This window comes from Syzygium oleosum, unplaced genomic scaffold (assembly GCF_021117445.2).
Source record: "Syzygium oleosum isolate NSW1041296 unplaced genomic scaffold, Sole_v2.1 Sole_v2.30, whole genome shotgun sequence".
NCBI classification, from domain to species: domain Eukaryota; kingdom Viridiplantae; phylum Streptophyta; class Magnoliopsida; order Myrtales; family Myrtaceae; genus Syzygium; species Syzygium oleosum.
This window is the reverse complement of record NW_026607514.1, coordinates 4298042-4315345: the sequence shown is the minus strand read 5'-3', so window position 1 is coordinate 4315345 and position 17304 is coordinate 4298042. Positions and strand designations below refer to the sequence as shown.

At 39.1% G+C, this 17304-nt stretch overlaps 1 protein-coding gene across 1 annotated transcript; it reads right to left on the bottom strand.

Moving 5' to 3' along the window:
- Positions 1 to 329: 329 nt before the first annotated feature.
- On the bottom strand, positions 330 to 16614 carry LOC115677586 (structural maintenance of chromosomes protein 1). Its single transcript, XM_030600773.2, has 18 exons — positions 15935 to 16614; positions 15189 to 15425; positions 14657 to 14890; positions 12689 to 12930; positions 10617 to 10883; positions 10178 to 10448; positions 8156 to 8280; positions 6926 to 7035; positions 6736 to 6843; positions 6474 to 6613; positions 4946 to 5035; positions 4626 to 4834; positions 3962 to 4131; positions 3088 to 3197; positions 2613 to 2992; positions 1310 to 1561; positions 688 to 915; positions 330 to 581 (listed from the first exon to the last, which is right to left on the bottom strand). Exons 1-18 carry the CDS (start codon positions 16370 to 16372, stop codon positions 533 to 535), a joined length of 3660 nt encoding a protein of 1219 aa, XP_030456633.1. The 5' UTR covers positions 16373 to 16614; the 3' UTR covers positions 330 to 532.
- Between the last annotated feature and the right edge of the window lie 690 nt (positions 16615 to 17304).

Sequence of the window (17304 nt, the reverse complement as noted above, 5' to 3'; positions counted from 1 at the left end):
CAGTTAGGGATGGCTAAGAATGATCATTTCGACATTCCTGAGAAGGAACCCACGTCTGTATAACAATCACTTTCTTCGACTAACAAAACAAGTTCGTATGCCCTGCCTTCCAAGGGTAAAAACCTTTCAAAAAGGAGGTGCGGAAGCATCGGTGACATAATATCACAGAAAGAAGGTAAAGATATGGAGAGGCTGAACAAGACAGTATCATGATCATCCACAAAGCAGCAATTAAGCCCACCAGAGATCTACCCACAAAATGTGTGTACAACCATCCGACACTGTCGGGAACACCCTCTACGTTTTGTGAGAGAGAGAGAGAGCCCTAGTTATTAAATTCAAGTTGAAACTAAACAAGCAATAATGATACCGAGAAAGCAGTCGTAGAAGTGACGAAAGAAAACTAGAGTTGTTCACAGGCAATACAGGGAGAAGTGAGAATTTGCAGTAACCTAGTCATAGCTACAATATACAGTTTCTGTAGAGGATATCTACATTGACAGTGAGAACCTTCAACGATCGGTCAAATCTTTCAGGACTCCCGGTATTTGGTCAAGTCAAATGTCAGAGTTCTTGAGCAGCTGCAACGAGTACAGAGAATACCGACGTTAATACTAATCAAGTAATCAGACTTGAACTGTAAAGGGACAAAAGGAAGACTGAAGTTACAGAAGGGAAGAGAGCCACCTCTTTTCAGAGTCCCTATATACACCGACGAGAGCTTCAGCCTTATCATAAAAGCTGTCTTTCAGAGATATCACTATGCTCTGGAAACCACAACCCGCATCTGCATCCTGATTAAGCCTGGACCCTTCGCATGACTTCGAGCGGATATATCCAGCCACCTTCGCGACATTCAAATTGTCCAGAGCAGCATCAACTTCATCCAATATGAAAAATGGCGAAGGCCGATAACTGAAACAACCCATAGATGCAAAAAACTAGACTACATTAGCAATGGTCAGAATGACGAGAGAATTGCCACGAAATAGCTACATTGTGATCATCCATATTCTCGCTAATAGGCAAAAAAAGCTAAGAACTACACGCGCAAGAAAATGTAAACTGTCACCAGAAAGCAGGAAAAGCCATCTTTTCTGATGGCTCTTCCAGCAGCAGTCCATTCTATGCCGAAAGAAAGAAATCGCTACAAAATTCAGAAAAAAGCATTTATACGGAAGGGAAAGAGGTGAAAAGGACAAAAAAAAACTTGTTAAATCTCAAAAGCTAAGAAATCGGGTCACAAAGCCATTGAATTTTCAATTAAAATAAAGAGGCAAAGAAAAACTATTAGACACAGTATGCTCACCTGTGGATGGAAAATAGTAATGCAAGTGCAGCAACCGTCTTCTCACCACCAGACAGCTGTTCCATGTCCCGGAAGCGCTTCGTTGGAGGCATAGCTGTGTACTTGATGCCATGAAGAAATGGATCATCCTCATTCTCTAAATTCAAATACGCAGTTCCACCGAGAGGATGTGTTGTGCTCTTTGTTAATTGCTTGTAGATCTTATCGATGATGCTCGAGATATGGTTAAATGCTTCCATAAACAATTCATTCCTATTTTTCCCACAAAAAAAGTTCCCGCAAAAAAAGTGTTAACACTGACGACAACACAAGTACCAGCAGAATAGTATGTGTATCGATGCTCTAATGCATCTATAGGGTGCATCGCATCTTTCAACAATGGGTTAGTGCAATCAAAATAGCATAGAAACTGAAACTGTCCATTTAATATTCAGTAAATTTAATTACATGGCAACCAGAGCCTGACAAATGAAAACGCAGCACAGCACAGTCTATGGCAAGCCGTTCTTCACAATCATATCGATCACTCACTTTCTTGAGACTAACCAAACCAAGGCACTCAGAATAAGCACATGTTTACAAATCATTTACCAGCAAACCCTCCATCTAATTAGATACATCTCCCAACTGTGAAGTGTAAATTTCCTTGTTTGGCACCAGCATCCTGCATCTGCAGAAGGTAAATTCTAGAGCAGGGTGCAGAATGCAATTGGGCAAATATCATTGAGGTCATTACTGCCTAGAGTTACTCTCATTCCTTCACTGCACCTACCAATACCATTTGCAAAAATCTTCAATGTCACCGGTCATTCTATATCCGGCCCAAAATCGTTGAAAGGAACGATGTGTCTTGCGCATGCACCTTGTTAAATATGAAATTGCCTGAACTCAGCCGGGTATAAAAATTGGCAAACTAGCAATCACAGGAGACCACAGGTATTCTTCTTCACACTGTAAAAAGGGACATGGCATGAAGGACTGAGGACAACAGACTCACAGACAGCACCTCCATATTCACACAGGATGGATACAGTAACGAAATACTGATTTGAATAAGATTCAAAGTAGTTCCCTGAATAGGAACAGATTACACATCACAAGTCTGATTTTATTCTGCAAAAGATCAATTAGAGCTCATTCAAGTCATTTCCATATTTGGTTTTCACAATCCTGATGGCCATAACCTTTCCTTAATTCCCTCCCCACCAAACCTCCCCCCACCCCCCCAAAACCAAAAAAAAAAACCCCCGGGAAGGAAAAGGGATTATGTAATTTATATATTGTTTGCAACACAGCAGCTTACCTCTTTTGCTTAACTGCGTTATACTTGTCAGCAACCTCCTTTTCTTCTTTCCTAGCTGCTTCAAACTCCTCAGTAGCAACTCTTTCCTTTTCTTTTAGAGCTTCATATTGATCAAGAGCCCTCAAATTTGGGGCAGTCCTCTCAATTTCTGATACCAAACCATCAATTTTTTGCTTGAACTCTGTCTCATGCTTTTCTCGATCAGAAGGTCGCTTATCCTGCAGTAACGATCTATTTAGTTGGCTAAAATCAAAGACAGGACCTTCTGTCAAGGATTCAGTCTCCATTGGGTCAGCGATAGTTGGAAGGCCTATATGTTCCAGTTCACAATTCTCCAGAATTTCTTGTTTTCGGGATATCAGCTGCTCAATTTGTGACTCCTACATGAACAAAATAGAAATTGTGATTATATAAAATGCCCCGTTGGTTTCAATTTTTATTATGCACCTTAAACAAATCCATATCTAGGAATGACCTTAGAATTTATCTGACGATTAAGTTTGGATAAGTTGGTCGTAGCATTAGAAGCCCGCTTCTTCCACTCTTGCATATCCTTTTCACACTCATCAGACTTCAACTTCCACTCTGCGAGAGGTGTGAACCAGTCAATGACATTTCTGATGATATATCCAATTAGAAATGTACACAGAAAAAGATGGATGCATTGATAGTTGGGTAACCATCATGAGTACAAAATGTGCTATTCTAAGTGATGCGCAGACGAAATCAAATAAAAAAGTCACCCGTCCTTCATTGTTAGAGAAAGTAGTGCAGGTGGTAATTAACTGTTAGAAAGTCCAGCCAAAAGCTTAAATTGATAGGTGGAGAGAGACCACATAAATATAAAGAACATTTAGGACTCGTTGTCAAGCGATGTGGGACAATATTTCAACACCCCCTCTCACGTGCAAGCCAAATTACGAGCTGCACATGGAATTTTTTACTACAACATGGAACTTTTTACCACACACATTCGTGAAAGGGATAGCACTGGCTCTGATACCAATCCAAAAGCTTATACTGATAGGTGGAGAGAGACCAAATGAATATAAAAAACATTTAGGACCAGTTGTCAAGCGATGTGGGACAATACTTCAACATTAATACTATCGGCATAGCCCAATTAATGCACTCTATTGATTACGTAATCACAATATTTTGGCTTAATCATCAAGATACCAATACGATCATTGCATAGATAGGCACATGATCTCGAACATTATCAAACTGCAAGCACAAAGAGAGAAACGCCCATTGCATCTTCAGTGGAAGGATAAATTGCATTCAGGAGAAGGATCTCGTCTACTCCAGCACTAATGTACTCTATATAGTCAGAAACAAAGCCATACCCTGAACTTCTTCCTTCAACCGGTTGATCTCACTGGTAGTTTTCTCTACTGCTACCTTGGCTTCAGACTCCTTCTTTTGAACATTCTTCAAATTATTTTCCAAAGAATTGAGTGAAGATTCCAGTTCTTTAATACGTGAATCCATGTCCCGCTTTTTCTCGTACTCCAACCTTGTCAATGATAGTGATACACAATTTTGAAACTTTGACTTCAGCACATAGTAGTTCTCACTAAGCAAATGCACATATAAAGTATGAAAATAAAAACATGTGCTCATCCTTGTCGTACCAGTAGTGGCATTGTCAACAAAACAGATACAATCTCACTCCGTATTGTATGATTCAACTCGATGCAGTCTTTAAATAGACAAATATCAACATTCATAAATTAGCTTATTTCAAATGTCAAAAGGAATCACAAGCAAATATACCCATAAGTAACTAAACCTACAAACTGACACTAATTAGCTGTTTCGAATATTCACAATCTAAGGAGCAATGCAATCAAGTTTCATATGAGAACTCTTTGCTAATTACTCTAATTCAGAAGTATCCTTCTATCACTCCCAATTTAATAAGGTTCACTAGCTAAAATCCTCAGCAAAACTATCCTATACCATCTTTCTGCACTTCAGCACAAATTAATTGGAGGAAGAGAAACATACTGGTATTTCAACTTTGCCAGCTGGTCGCTTACGCTAAACCTTTCTTCAGCCATTTCTTGGGCAGCTTTTAGCTGGTTTTCTTCGTACTCACGGAAGTTTTTCACCCCAAAAGACGCACTGAAATCTTTGTAAATTCTATCAACAATCTCATTTATCCTCTTCTCAAGCTTCCTGATTTCGGCACTCCTTTTATCAATTGAATCTTTCAACTGAGAAAGCACATAATAAATTCCCACTCAGATACATGCAGAAAATTAACATTCTCTTACTTGAGAAGCTAGAACATAATTTTCGGCTTAATAACTGGAGTTACTAATCACCTTCTTGAGTTCAGGACTTATACAATCAATTTCTCTTCGTATGTTTTGCTTCTCTTGTTTCAAATTGGCAAGCTTGTCCTTGATACTTTGCTGCATTAAGCCGTTAAAATTGTCAATTATCAACACGAGCATTACAAGTACAAGGTTCCACAATATCAACACAAGCATTACAAGTACAACGATAACCACCTCTTTAGCAAATTATCATTGCCAAAAAGAACTAACCAGAAATCTGGAAACCTTAAATCCAACAAATATCAACTAAGGAATCTCAGTAATGAAAAGAGAGGTCTTACACAAGGACAGCTCAGGTCAGGACAAAGATAATTTCAAAGCCAACAAACTTTCAGGGTGGCCATAGCTTCAAAATGAGTAGCCAGTCTACCCTAAGGAGTAAACTAGCATTGACATGCAGAGGTGCAAGTGCAACTGAAGCATACAGACATTTGAGATATTGTACTGCTGACGTTTTCCTTAATTATTATTCTTTGCATCATAAGTACTCAGCTGGGTCTCCGTACGAAAGATTTTAAATTGCGGTAAGCGGTCACATTGCAATAATCGCAGAATGAGCATTCAGCAGCCTCCAAATAGTGGATAGCAGTCACAGCAGGCATGAACTTTTTAATAATAATCACACAACAAATGGCACAATCATATTTAGTAACTTGAATGCAACTTTAGCAGTGATTTCAAAAGATATTAGAGTATCATTCCAAGCATCAAGAGTGCAAAAACATTTTCACCTGTAGTAACTTGATCAGAAGGCTTTATGCAAACTGAAACTTTTTATCATAAAACATATGGTTCCATATGTATACGAATTGGGCTAAAGGATTTGAGCCACTACACTAATGACAATAAAAGTTTTGACCTCTCTCCCATACAGAGAAGAGACACAGAAAAGAAACAAAAGGTGAATTCAGCTGTGTCCAAACATGCTCAGACGTCAGTTAGCTTAACAAGCCTTTCCATATAGCTTGAATGGCGTATCATACAACAATCGAGTTTCATGTGGGCCCCTTTTGTAACAGACGCCACATATTAAAATGCTTATTAGTATTTGAAAGGGGGAGGTGTTGGATGGACAGTGTCGATATCGTCTGCGACATGGGTTGTCAGTGCAATAGTGCCAATGGTGACTGCCATGGGTGTGAATTTCTCACTCCTATGGCGAAAGAGGCGGTGGTGCCAATATTGACTGCCATTAAAAACCAGCAGTATCCTTTTTACAAGCAATGAGAGGGCTGAGTAACATACTGTTGGACTAGGTAGATGTGACATGGCAAGTTCCAGATGTTGTGGCCAAGCAGGGCAGGTATCAAGAGAGAGACAAGAGGCAGTAGAAAACGTGGGTAGAGACAAAAGAAGTAATTTCCAACGAACAAAGCTATGAAAGGTTTACTACTACATACTGCACAATGGCATGAAAAACATTCATGTGGCAAAACTCTTAATCCATAAGGCTTAAATTGTCAATGTCATTATCCCTCCTTTGTCAGTAACTCATAGACTCGATAACCTTTACCTTTTCGATATCAGCATACTGCATCTTCTTCTCAAGTCCACTAATTTTCCCAGATAATTCAGACTCTTTCAAGCGCATCTCTCTTAAAGAACCGAGTTCTTCAAGCTCTGACTCATATTGTTCCTTCAATTTTTTAAGTCCTAAGAAAGAGTTCACAAATAAATTTATAGAAGAGGCAGGACAAAATTAGTAAACCAAAGATAAGTCCTAATCATCCTGTTCATATGCCAAAGAACCTAAAAACAATGTTTATAGATCTAACCTTCAATTTCCGCATCATCCCATTTTTTAGATCTTGCTTCCATCCCACCACTGGTACCACCCGTCATTGTTCCGGACTTTGTGAGCAGGATACCATCAGTAGTGACAACTAACAAATAACCACATGATGTATTTAGCATAAGAAAGTTTGAGTTCACAAACTATCGGTAGGAAATAACAAAAATATGCACCTTTGAACCTCTCTCCGCTCCAGCTTAGAACTTTAGCTTCATCAAGATTGTCGCAAACTAGAGTATTACCAACGGCATAGAGAACCGCCTTCTCCAATGCAGGATCAAATGTGCTCTTTGTTAAGTACCCAAAAGTATACACAGAAGCCACTCAACATACAAATTGCTTTGGATGTCTAACATAAGGATAGAGTGGTAAATAGTCTAAACTTTGAGTGCACAATGTCATCTATTTGCACATGTATGCACGCGCGTGCATGAGAGAGAGAGAGAGAGAGAGAGAGAGAGAGAGAGAGAGAGAGAGAGAGAGAGAGAGAGTTACATAATAAGCATGAACAGCAACCATAGTACACAAAAAGAAAATATGCTTTCACAAAAAAGCTAAAATGTTAAAGAGTATTTAATTGGTGTGCAATATCGTTCTCAAGCACTTGATGAACAAGATGGCCACCTTCTCACCAAAAACCTACCCAACATTAAATGAGGGAAAAAGCTAACAAGCAACAGAAATACGCCAAGAGCATTAAAAATGTATTAAACACTCAAGCAACTATGGTGAAAACCAGTAACACCAACCACATAAACGATACGCTTCACATAGAAAGCTAAAAGCACAGACTGCACTGCCATGCAAGCTATTCATCAAGCCTGAATACATAATATTTTACAACATCAACTAAGACATTAAGCAGAAGTTTCTGTTTTGGCTTTTCATTAAACTTAGTGGACTGAGGTGCAAAATGCATCAAACTGAATCATTATGTAGTTAAATGCCCCTAGTTTCCCACATTGCATCATGTCTACCAGTTGAAGTTGACATAAGCATTATAAGGTAAAGCTACACCTTGAAAGAGCAATAAGCATAATTGATGTTAAGGGACAATGCTATTAAGGGGAAGTGAAATTTTTTTCCATGGTCCGAAGGAGGAAACTGCAATTAAGCCCACAAATTATCAAAATAAGTACTTGTCATTAAGCTACTAGTTTCTGACCCAAAAAAAAAAAGCTACTATTCATTATATATATATATATATATATATATATATATATATATATATAAAAAGCATCACGTGATAACAGCACTAATGAAAAGTGGACTAAGACATTCCACCCTTTCCCATGCAGCATTAGAAAGAATCACATGTTTAATATGCAATTTTAAATATCTATTTTGAGCGAAGACATTTTACATGTAAGGTAAATTAATTTGCTATTTCTGACAAAGGATATTGAATCACATCAAAGACAAGCTTTGAAGTCCCACCCAAGGTGCGGAGCCTCTCGATAATTGGCTTTACCCTAACCGCTTGAAGTGGTATAAATGTCTGAGGAGGAAGTCTTTGTTCTTTCAAATACTGTACACAAGAAAACAGGAGCTCATCAATGATACATGAAGAAATTTTTAGACACCATATACATTTTTCAGATATACAACCTAACCAGGCTAGAGAGCATAGGCACTGGTCTCATGTGATTGTACCACATCGATAAGCAAGAGCAATGAAAAAGTAAGCCAAAAATGACAAAATAGCCAGCAGCAAGTTTCTCCATCGATCCACCTCATACCCAGCTAAATTACTCTAACCATAATGACCTGAAGATAAGGGTTTAGTTTAATATCATTAAAATAATTCTGCTTTTCTATCTATCCACCCAAATCAATACCCTTCATCTATATTCTACAGATTTGTAATATGCACAAAAGCAAAAAGGAAGCAGATACAAGTTTTCGTTTCCTCCAAAAATACGCTTAAAGTTTTGTTTGACAAAATGATAAAGAACTGTCAGTGAAGCATCTTATTTTCCCTTGTACTACAGCGCTGCATCAGCAGAAAATACACCATGCTAAAAAATGGGGCGAACTCTTGAGTCACTGCAGTTGTTGCTTTAATTTCTCAGGCCCATGGCGCAGCAGCTACTAGCAAACCCCACTTTCACTTAGGGAAGGTCTGATTAGTGACAATAGGTGCCAAGATTGCTTTACTGAAACATGTGACTTGGTAACTGATGCAACCATAATAGAGCTTTTAGACAATTGATTGCCTGTCAAGAATTTCATCCTTAGATGCAATGTCCTTTTAAGGACATACAATAGCATGACAAGATATCCATTCTTTTCATAATGTATATAGCTTTTCACGATGGTTGGAGATGGTGTAGGTTCTGTTGGTTTTGGTTTTTGATAATGAGACTGACTTTCCACATGCTGCGGACAAATTAGTCTACCGCGTGAAAACCAGGCATCCATCTCCTCCAATGCTAGGGAGCATGAAACGCAGCCTCTACAGTCTTCAGAAGACATTCACTATGGCTCGTGAGAGGTTTCTTAATCCCTCACTCAGAAGCATATCCAATTCTCATCACCATAACAACCATATAAATTTGCCGTCCAAGCCAAAGAAAAAAAAGGACCAAAAGCAAAAACAAAAGGAAAGTGGAAAAGGTCTTGCGAAATCTCAAGCGTATTATAATTAACTGTCTCTCGAAATTTCGCCGTTGTATGATCAGAGATTTCTTTTAACATCAAAAGATGTTACAAAAACAATAGTTCAAAGTCATCTATTAAGAACTACTTTCAACTAGCAAACTCATCAACATACAAGTAGACAAGAAAAGTGCATAATGCACAAACGCAATGCCATGAATGCTGTTGTGATCATCAGCCTATCCTCTTAATTACAGTAAAGGTTGGCCGTTATATCACATTAAGGGTCAGAATGAAAGCATTATTCTGCCAGTTTTATATATGTATAATATTTAATATCATTATGCACGTATATCACTCTCCTTTGACAGGTGGAATTACATTTAAATGCTTCTTAAGTACTCAGGAAACATAATGCTTCAATCACGTTGCCGCATAAGCGCACATAAAAGTGGCTTCCAGCGACATTTCTCTATCTTCTGACTAACCCAAACAGCTTTCCACAATAATAACACAAGAAAGACTTATTACCTGCAGTCCTTCTGTCGCATTCATTCATTATGGACTTATTTCGACACAGCATAAGTAGAATGTGGTTCAGCAACTGAAATCAAATTATTCCCACATCCCATCTTCTGACTTTGCACAATTGTCTATTTCCCCCCTAGATACTATGACTTATCAATGCTCCACACACGGTTGTAACGCAAAAAATCATCTTTTTCCCAAAAGATCAAGACAACTTAGTCAGGTAAAGTTACTCGGAATTTATAGGAATTCAAAGAGCGCAAAACATATCTCATCTCATTAAGCAAAAGTGGAGGTACCTTGATGCATTCCTTTCCTGTTTGCTCATCTTCAACAACAACCGCATCCATGAATTTACCCATAGCGACAGTAACAGCAAGGTTGTACTTTTTTTGTGTTGGCTTGCAAAGATCAGTCACTCGACCATGAACCCCAGGAAAGAGGCGTCTTAGAGCATCAACTGCTTGAGATAATCTAGTGTCCCTCTCGTTTTCATGTCTATCAGCCCTTGATTCACTCAATTTGTCCTCCACTTCGCTAAGTCTTGATTTAAGATTTTCATACTTACTCCTGCACAGACCACGCAACAAGTTTAAATCATACAATGCAATAGGTACACATAAAACTATTTTCATACCAGCAATTCTAACCTAACAACCTAGTTGAGCCTCTGAGGCACAGAACACATAAAAACAATTCATGGCGATCCTTGAGAAGAAGAAATATATTATGAATAACCTGGACTTGCGGGATTTATCTTGCAGAGAACGTAATTCCTTATTCAATTCTGAAAGATCATCCTTGTGCCTCGCAGATGAATCCAGAATTCTTTTTAGCCTACTTCGCATTTGTTCCTCCTGTGACTCAAGTTCATTCTCTCGATTCTGCAACTGCTGAAGATTTTCTTCTAAATTATTTTGAGCTTCCATATCAGCATGTTGTTGCCTATCCAAAACTTCTTTCTCATCTCTGAGCTTCGCTGTTCTTGTCCCAGCATCCTCCTTCCTGAAACATCAATTTCTAGTTATCAGAGACCCTTATTGCACATGTTATACGTTATTGACTTGATCAAATGCTAAAGGGTTCAGGCCATAAACTTATATTCCAGTCTATTTTCAGGAGACAAGATAATAAAAAAATGACGAGCAACAACAATTATTCTGTAAACAAATGTTTTCCAAAAAGAAACCAACGACCAAGCCAAACAAGAGCAAACAGTCAGAGGCAAATAATACGGCCATAAAAGGAGAGTGCCTCTTAAAACCATTGTGACCCAGAAAAGTACAGGGTCACATAGTAAGCAACAGCTACTTACCCAGATTACCCTTTTCTACAGGACAAATAGTCAATGGTTAGTACACTAGACCAGCTACTTTCCAAGCAAAAAAATAGACTTTTGTCCACACACTTAACCACCAAATGAATTACCCAAAAAAAAAAAAAACACCAAACGAATTACCAAAGGAAGTTGATCTTTCTTCTATCTTCCAAAGTAAAGAACAGTAGTTTGTGAGAAAGACTTGATTGAGAGCATTCCATCCATTTTGGGTCTACTCCAATATGTTCTTCTTTGTACTAATTCAGAGTTTCCTTCTTCAAGGTTTAAAAACCTGAAAGATGTTTTCAATCTACCAGCCTAATACCAGGAATCCACCATAGTTTCTTCCATCTATAAAGAAGAGGCAAGAGTTTAGAGTTGCCTCAAATTTTCTTGCCAATATGTAAACACTTCAAAAAAATATCTAGAAAGGAGTTATCAACAACAATGCCAGAGATAAATAGAAGTCCTCAAGGAAAATAGAAATATTTAGAAAAACTACGAGCAACATCCTGCAGATCCCGCAATGGAGGTTGACAATGAAAGACCAAAACCACACTTCGCTTAAAAACTCCTATTTAGTTTGTTATCCTTGTTGCAAATTATATACTTATTGACGAGAGACCACCTCAGAAAGCTGTTTCATTACAAACAAAAAGTTATCTCAATATCACTGTTTTCAACATATTCAACCAGACTTGGCTGTGACATATTATATTATTAATACCACCGTAGCAGGATTTATTGCAAGAAAGATTTCTTTAGAAATAATGAGCAGTTTAAATTATGTGATTGGAATGGAATATCAACTTTTGCAGGAAACTATACATCAAGGGAACTTCTCTTCAAAGAAGACGGGAATCATCTACTCTTGAACTTCTCAAAAATGACTCCTTTCTGGTCTTTGGCAAAGTCGGTCATAAGTTTAAGTGGGTGAAGCTTTCAACTCTGCTGAGAAAGAAATAAAGTTTGGGAGGAGGGTTTTGCCATATGTAAATGAAGAATAAAATTTGTTTTACTATCCCTATGGTAATTTCTTGAATGACTTGGAGCGAGAGAAATAGGAGCATCTTTGAGGGAAAGAAATGTTCTGTGTAAAATTAGGCATTCTTGCTTTTTTACCTCGAACTTTTGGTTTAGTCGCCACACTTCTTTAGACCTATACTTAGCTAGAGCTGCAAGAATAACTCTCTGTTTTTTTAGATAGGTGCAGCTAGAATCCCCCAAGTACTGAGTTCGAGAATGTTATATTCTCAATTCAACAACATCGAGTTCCTCCACCAGACATTGATAGAGCAGTTGCTGATGTGAGATTCCAGGAGACTCGACTTGAGCTAGGTTGGGCGCTGGGGCTCGACCAACTGTTCCTCAGATGATTCAAATCAGGTTCTTGCAGTAAGTAATTCTCTATCGCTCAGCATCTCATGGTGCATAAAAATTGCGATTACCTATTAAAGAATTCAGCATCACATTTTAAGCAAGAGTAACTTACACTCTACAATATCCCTCTAGTTCATCCTGATTGTAATCACCAATTTTCTTCCCACCATCAAGACCTTTCTCACGCAGTCCATCAAGTTTTGCAGTGAGATCCTGTATGCCCTTCTGCAGCTCCTTAATTTCATTGGCATGCTTGTTCCTTTCTTTCCTTTTCCTATCAAGATCTTTCCGGGTACTCTCAATTTTTGACCTGATACGAGACATCTCCTCCTTCAGTTTCAAAAGCTCGGGTTGCTGTCATCAGCAAACAAGAGAGAAAGTAAATACCCACACTGCACAAAAACTGATAGGGTATACCAAAAAGAGAACATCTTGGATATGTGGGGAGCAACAAGTAAGAGACAGAGAGACAATGTAATCAGTTATAATGATCGAGGAGAATGTCACAAAAGGAAGGGAAAAGAAAACTGTGCCAAAGATTGAAAAGAAGATGAATCCGATGAATAACATTAATGATGACAAATTGCCCTCACGTGATAAAAGAAATATAAACAGCACTTTTCTCATGAAACTCACAAAATTCAAACACAAGAAAAGACAAAGGAGTATACTATCTCACAGGCTCACACACTTTAAATGCAGTGAATATAGGAAGTAGAATACAACTTGCGACTCCCTCCCTCGCACATTAGATGGAGGAAGGACAAGCACAGGGGAGGGGGGAAGGGTGTTGGACCCTGGAATTACTTCTTTGTTTAATGAAAAACCAAACGGTGAGCAAAGGGAATGTCACCCTAGCTTATATAGCATTATTATAAGTAATGCAAGAGGTGAAGTAAATAGCAACTAACATAACGTTTTAATTCAAATGGTAATGGGGAGGTACCTACTAAATATTAGTTATCGCAGAATATTTCAGCAATAGACATACAAAAGCCCCTAAACTTTAATTACTTATTAAAGAAATTTCAATTCCAGTACTCATTCTTGAAGCAAAGAGATAACTGCAATTAACAGGAGCTTGTGCCCATGACACATGGCACTGTAGAATAACTTTGATAAACAGGAGCGAGAGTTCATTGCTTCTTAAGACTAAATCTGGAAGGTTGAAGAGGATAGAACACTGTGTTACCAATAAACCGGTTGTTTGCGGAGAAAAAAGCACTGAACAGGGAATCTGAGAGAGAAGTAATTGACAGGTGGAAAAGCAGCCAGAAGTTCTGGGAATAACCCGTGGTACCAATTAACCAGTTGACCGAGGAGAAAAAAGCACTAACTACAGCCTTCAATTTCGGAGAATGTGAAAAAGGAATATCTGGTGGGTGGAAGGGCAGCTAGAAGCACTATCTAATCCCCACTATAGATAAATTTGACTTCTCTATCTCCATCAGGCGATTTTTCATGTTTCTTCCAGGGCCAGTGGTCCCCCAAATGGTTCTGTCCTTGCCTGCTGCCACCCCGTACCATCAGCCTATCCAGCGTCCCATTCCATGAGAGAAAAGAGTCCCCAGAAGATAGCGAAGCAAACCAATCGAATCATTATGGAAAAAAAAGCCGAAACAATTAATATAGCACAAAGCCCCTCGGTTGTATCAACAGCCAGTACTTGAAGAATTTTATTCGCCCCACCAACACTGTGTCCAATTATTTATTTTCAACTGTCAGTGGAAAGGAATTTGCTGCCTAGAAAAAAAAACACTAAAACAAGTCACTGATTCCCCCACGTGCAAAGCTTGAGAAAAATTATTGCTCTTGGTTTTCTCCTTTTTATAACATTACAAGACAGCCTATGCAAAAACAAGTTCATGTATCCTCCAGCCATATAATAAAGGATAGACTTACTTTTCAGTAGGCAAATCCACCTACAGAACCTTTTCGTTAATATCAAACCATCTTCAGTTGGATCAGACATTTCCAGCCAAAATTACGCCTCATTGTTATTTTGTGCAATGGAACTTTCAGATGGGATCCAATGAACAACCATACAAATAAGGACCATATAAAATGTATAGAAACTCACGCTTTTGTCAAGCTTATTGCTTCTCTCAGCAATTTTTCTTTCACATTGTGCAATCTCTTTCAGATATTTGGCTTGCTCTTTCTTTTTTTTACTTGCTTCATGCTCAAAATTCTCTAGTTCGTGAATAACACCTTCACGACTTTTTCTTTCAGCTTCAAGGTCCTCATTTGTCCTAGTAACATCCTTCTCAATGTGATGCAATTGCCACAAATAGTACTCCTCCTTCAACATTTTCTGCAAGTACAAATGGGACAAGATTCGATCAAGAACCAACCCCATTGACAAGCGCGCGCAAAAGCATATGAACATCAAATAAAACTAGTTATTTCCTCTATTTTGAACTAGTTTTAGGAACAATAGTGCCCAGCAGGACCCAAACACACCAGACAATGTAAAGATTATATGAAAAAGCCAAAAGCAGAAGTTCAGGGGTTCACTTGTCAGATTTCTCAGCATCACACAAGAAATGAAGTAAGCAATTTGGCTGCAACTTAATAAACACTGATAGGATGAAGAACCCTGTAAAGCATACCAATTTATCCTGCAAACGGATATGCTTTTCAGCCTCTTCTTTCTGTTCCTTCTTCTGCTTTCTTTCCAACACCACAGTTCGTTTTTTCTGATATGCAAGAGCAGATTTTTCCTCTGCCACAGCTTTTTCGGCTTCGAGCTGCTCATAGTCTCTCTTGAGTTCTTCAGATCCAGATATCTGCTCCAACAGTCCAGTGAGCTCCTTTGGATTTTTGGATGCAATGGATTCAACATCACCCTACAAAAGGAGGGTCAGTAGACAAATGTGTCAATCTCTCATCAAAGTCAAAATTGCTTGAATCCACCGACACAAGTCCATTTACAAGTATGATAATTCAAGCTAAGGTTTGGCCTTGTTCAAAACTTACGTATGTCTCAGTCAGGCAAGTCTTCTCCTTTTGTTTTTGGCTTTTAACAAGTTGCCATGTTATCATCCTCGTGAGGTAACAACACAGATTTTTTGTATTTCTGCTTCTTTTAAGATGCATTAATCCGTTCTGATTTCGCAATAACTTTCCTGATTTCCATGATTCCATTGACCCGTAGGAAAACCTTTCTAAGACCTCCAATCCAGTTCACTAATGCCTGAGCAACCCTCCAACTTGAAAAAATATGACACAACCGGCCCATGGACGACAAAAGATAACGTTAAAAGAACAGCATCCACATCCAAGACCAACGACACAGCAATAGAACGCTTAACTACATTCGAAGAAAGAGATCATTACGAAGAAAAAAGGAAATCACCTGAAAAACCAAAAAGTTCCTCGCATTGACGAGAATCCCGAGCGACTTCAACCTAGCCTTGTACTCGTCCCACGTCACGACCTTCCCGTCGATCCGGTACTCGCTGCCCCCGGCGCTGGTGATGGCCCGCGTGAACTGGAGCTCCGACCCGTTCCCCATCAGGTAAACCAGGCGGACGAAGGCCCTCCGCCCCTTCTGCTCCTTCTCCCGGTCGTCGAACGCGTAGATGAGGTCCTTCAGCTGGGCCCCCCGGAGCTGGCCGGTGCGGACCCCGAGGACGAAGCTGATGGCGTCCATGAGGTTGGACTTGCCGGCGCCGTTGGGGCCGATGATGGCGGTGAAGTCGTAGAAGGGGCCGATCACCTGGTGGCCCTTGTAGGACTTGAAGTTCTCGAGCTCCAGGCGGTGGATTTTGCCCGGGGAGATGAGGGACGGCATGGCTAGGGTTCCGATCGAGGCCGGAGTTGGTGGGGTGGGGGGGAGGGGGGGAGAAGATTCGGGGATCGAACGAACCTCGGGCGGAGGAGCGGAGGAATTAGGGTTTCGGATGCGGGAATTGGATTGGAGTGGGAGGTGAATTCGAGTGGAGAAGAAGAAGAAGAAGATGGAGAAATGGCGGGAGTGAAGTGTTTCGCATCGTCTGTGCGAATCAGTGACAACTATAGGAGAGAGTAAGAGAGAGAGACAGACTTAAGAGCGAAGGGCACGAAGAGAGAGAGAGAGAATTAATCTTTCTAGTTAGGCTTGTTTCGTGAGGGGAAAATGACACGTCCAATTGATACTGAATTTTTAATTTATTCAATATAATCCTTAAACTTTAGCTTAATATTCAATATGATTCATGAACTCTTAATTTATTTAATGTGGTCCCTGAACTTTTAATGTATGGTTAATATCACGAAAAATCTCAAACTGATACACCTGTAACAATTTTACCCGAACTAATTTTTTGACCATCAAAAATCCCAAACTGGTACACCTGTGACAAATTTATCCGAATTATTTTTTTAACCACTAAAAATCCTAAATTGGTACACTTGTAACAATCTTACCTCAAACTAATTTTTTAACTACTAAAAACCTAAAATTGATACAATTATGATAAATTTACCCTTCATTAGTGTCCGTTAAATTGGATTAATATCACAAAATATCACAAATTGATAAACTTTTGACAAACAGAGGGGTAAAATCCCAAACTGGTACATCCATCAACTACCACGTGTCATCAAACTTAGCAATTCAACAGTAAAATTTAGCGGAAACTAATGGAGGGTAACTTTGTCACAGGTGTACTAATTGGAGATTTTGGTGGTCAAAAAATTAGTTCGGGATAAAATTATCACAGGTGTACCGGTTTGGAGTTTTTG

Coding starts and splice junctions, on each gene's coding strand:
- LOC115677586 (XM_030600773.2), bottom strand. CDS start 16,372: ATGCCGTCCCTCATCTCCCCGGGCAAAATCCACCGCCTGGAGCTCGAG. Junction 7,036..8,155: donor CTTGTCTTTGATGTGATTCA/ATATCCTTTGTC, acceptor AACAAAGAGCAC/ATTTGATCCTGCATTGGAGA. Junction 582..687: donor TATAGGGACTCTGAAAAGAG/GTGGCTCTCTTC, acceptor TACTCGTTGCAG/CTGCTCAAGAACTCTGACAT.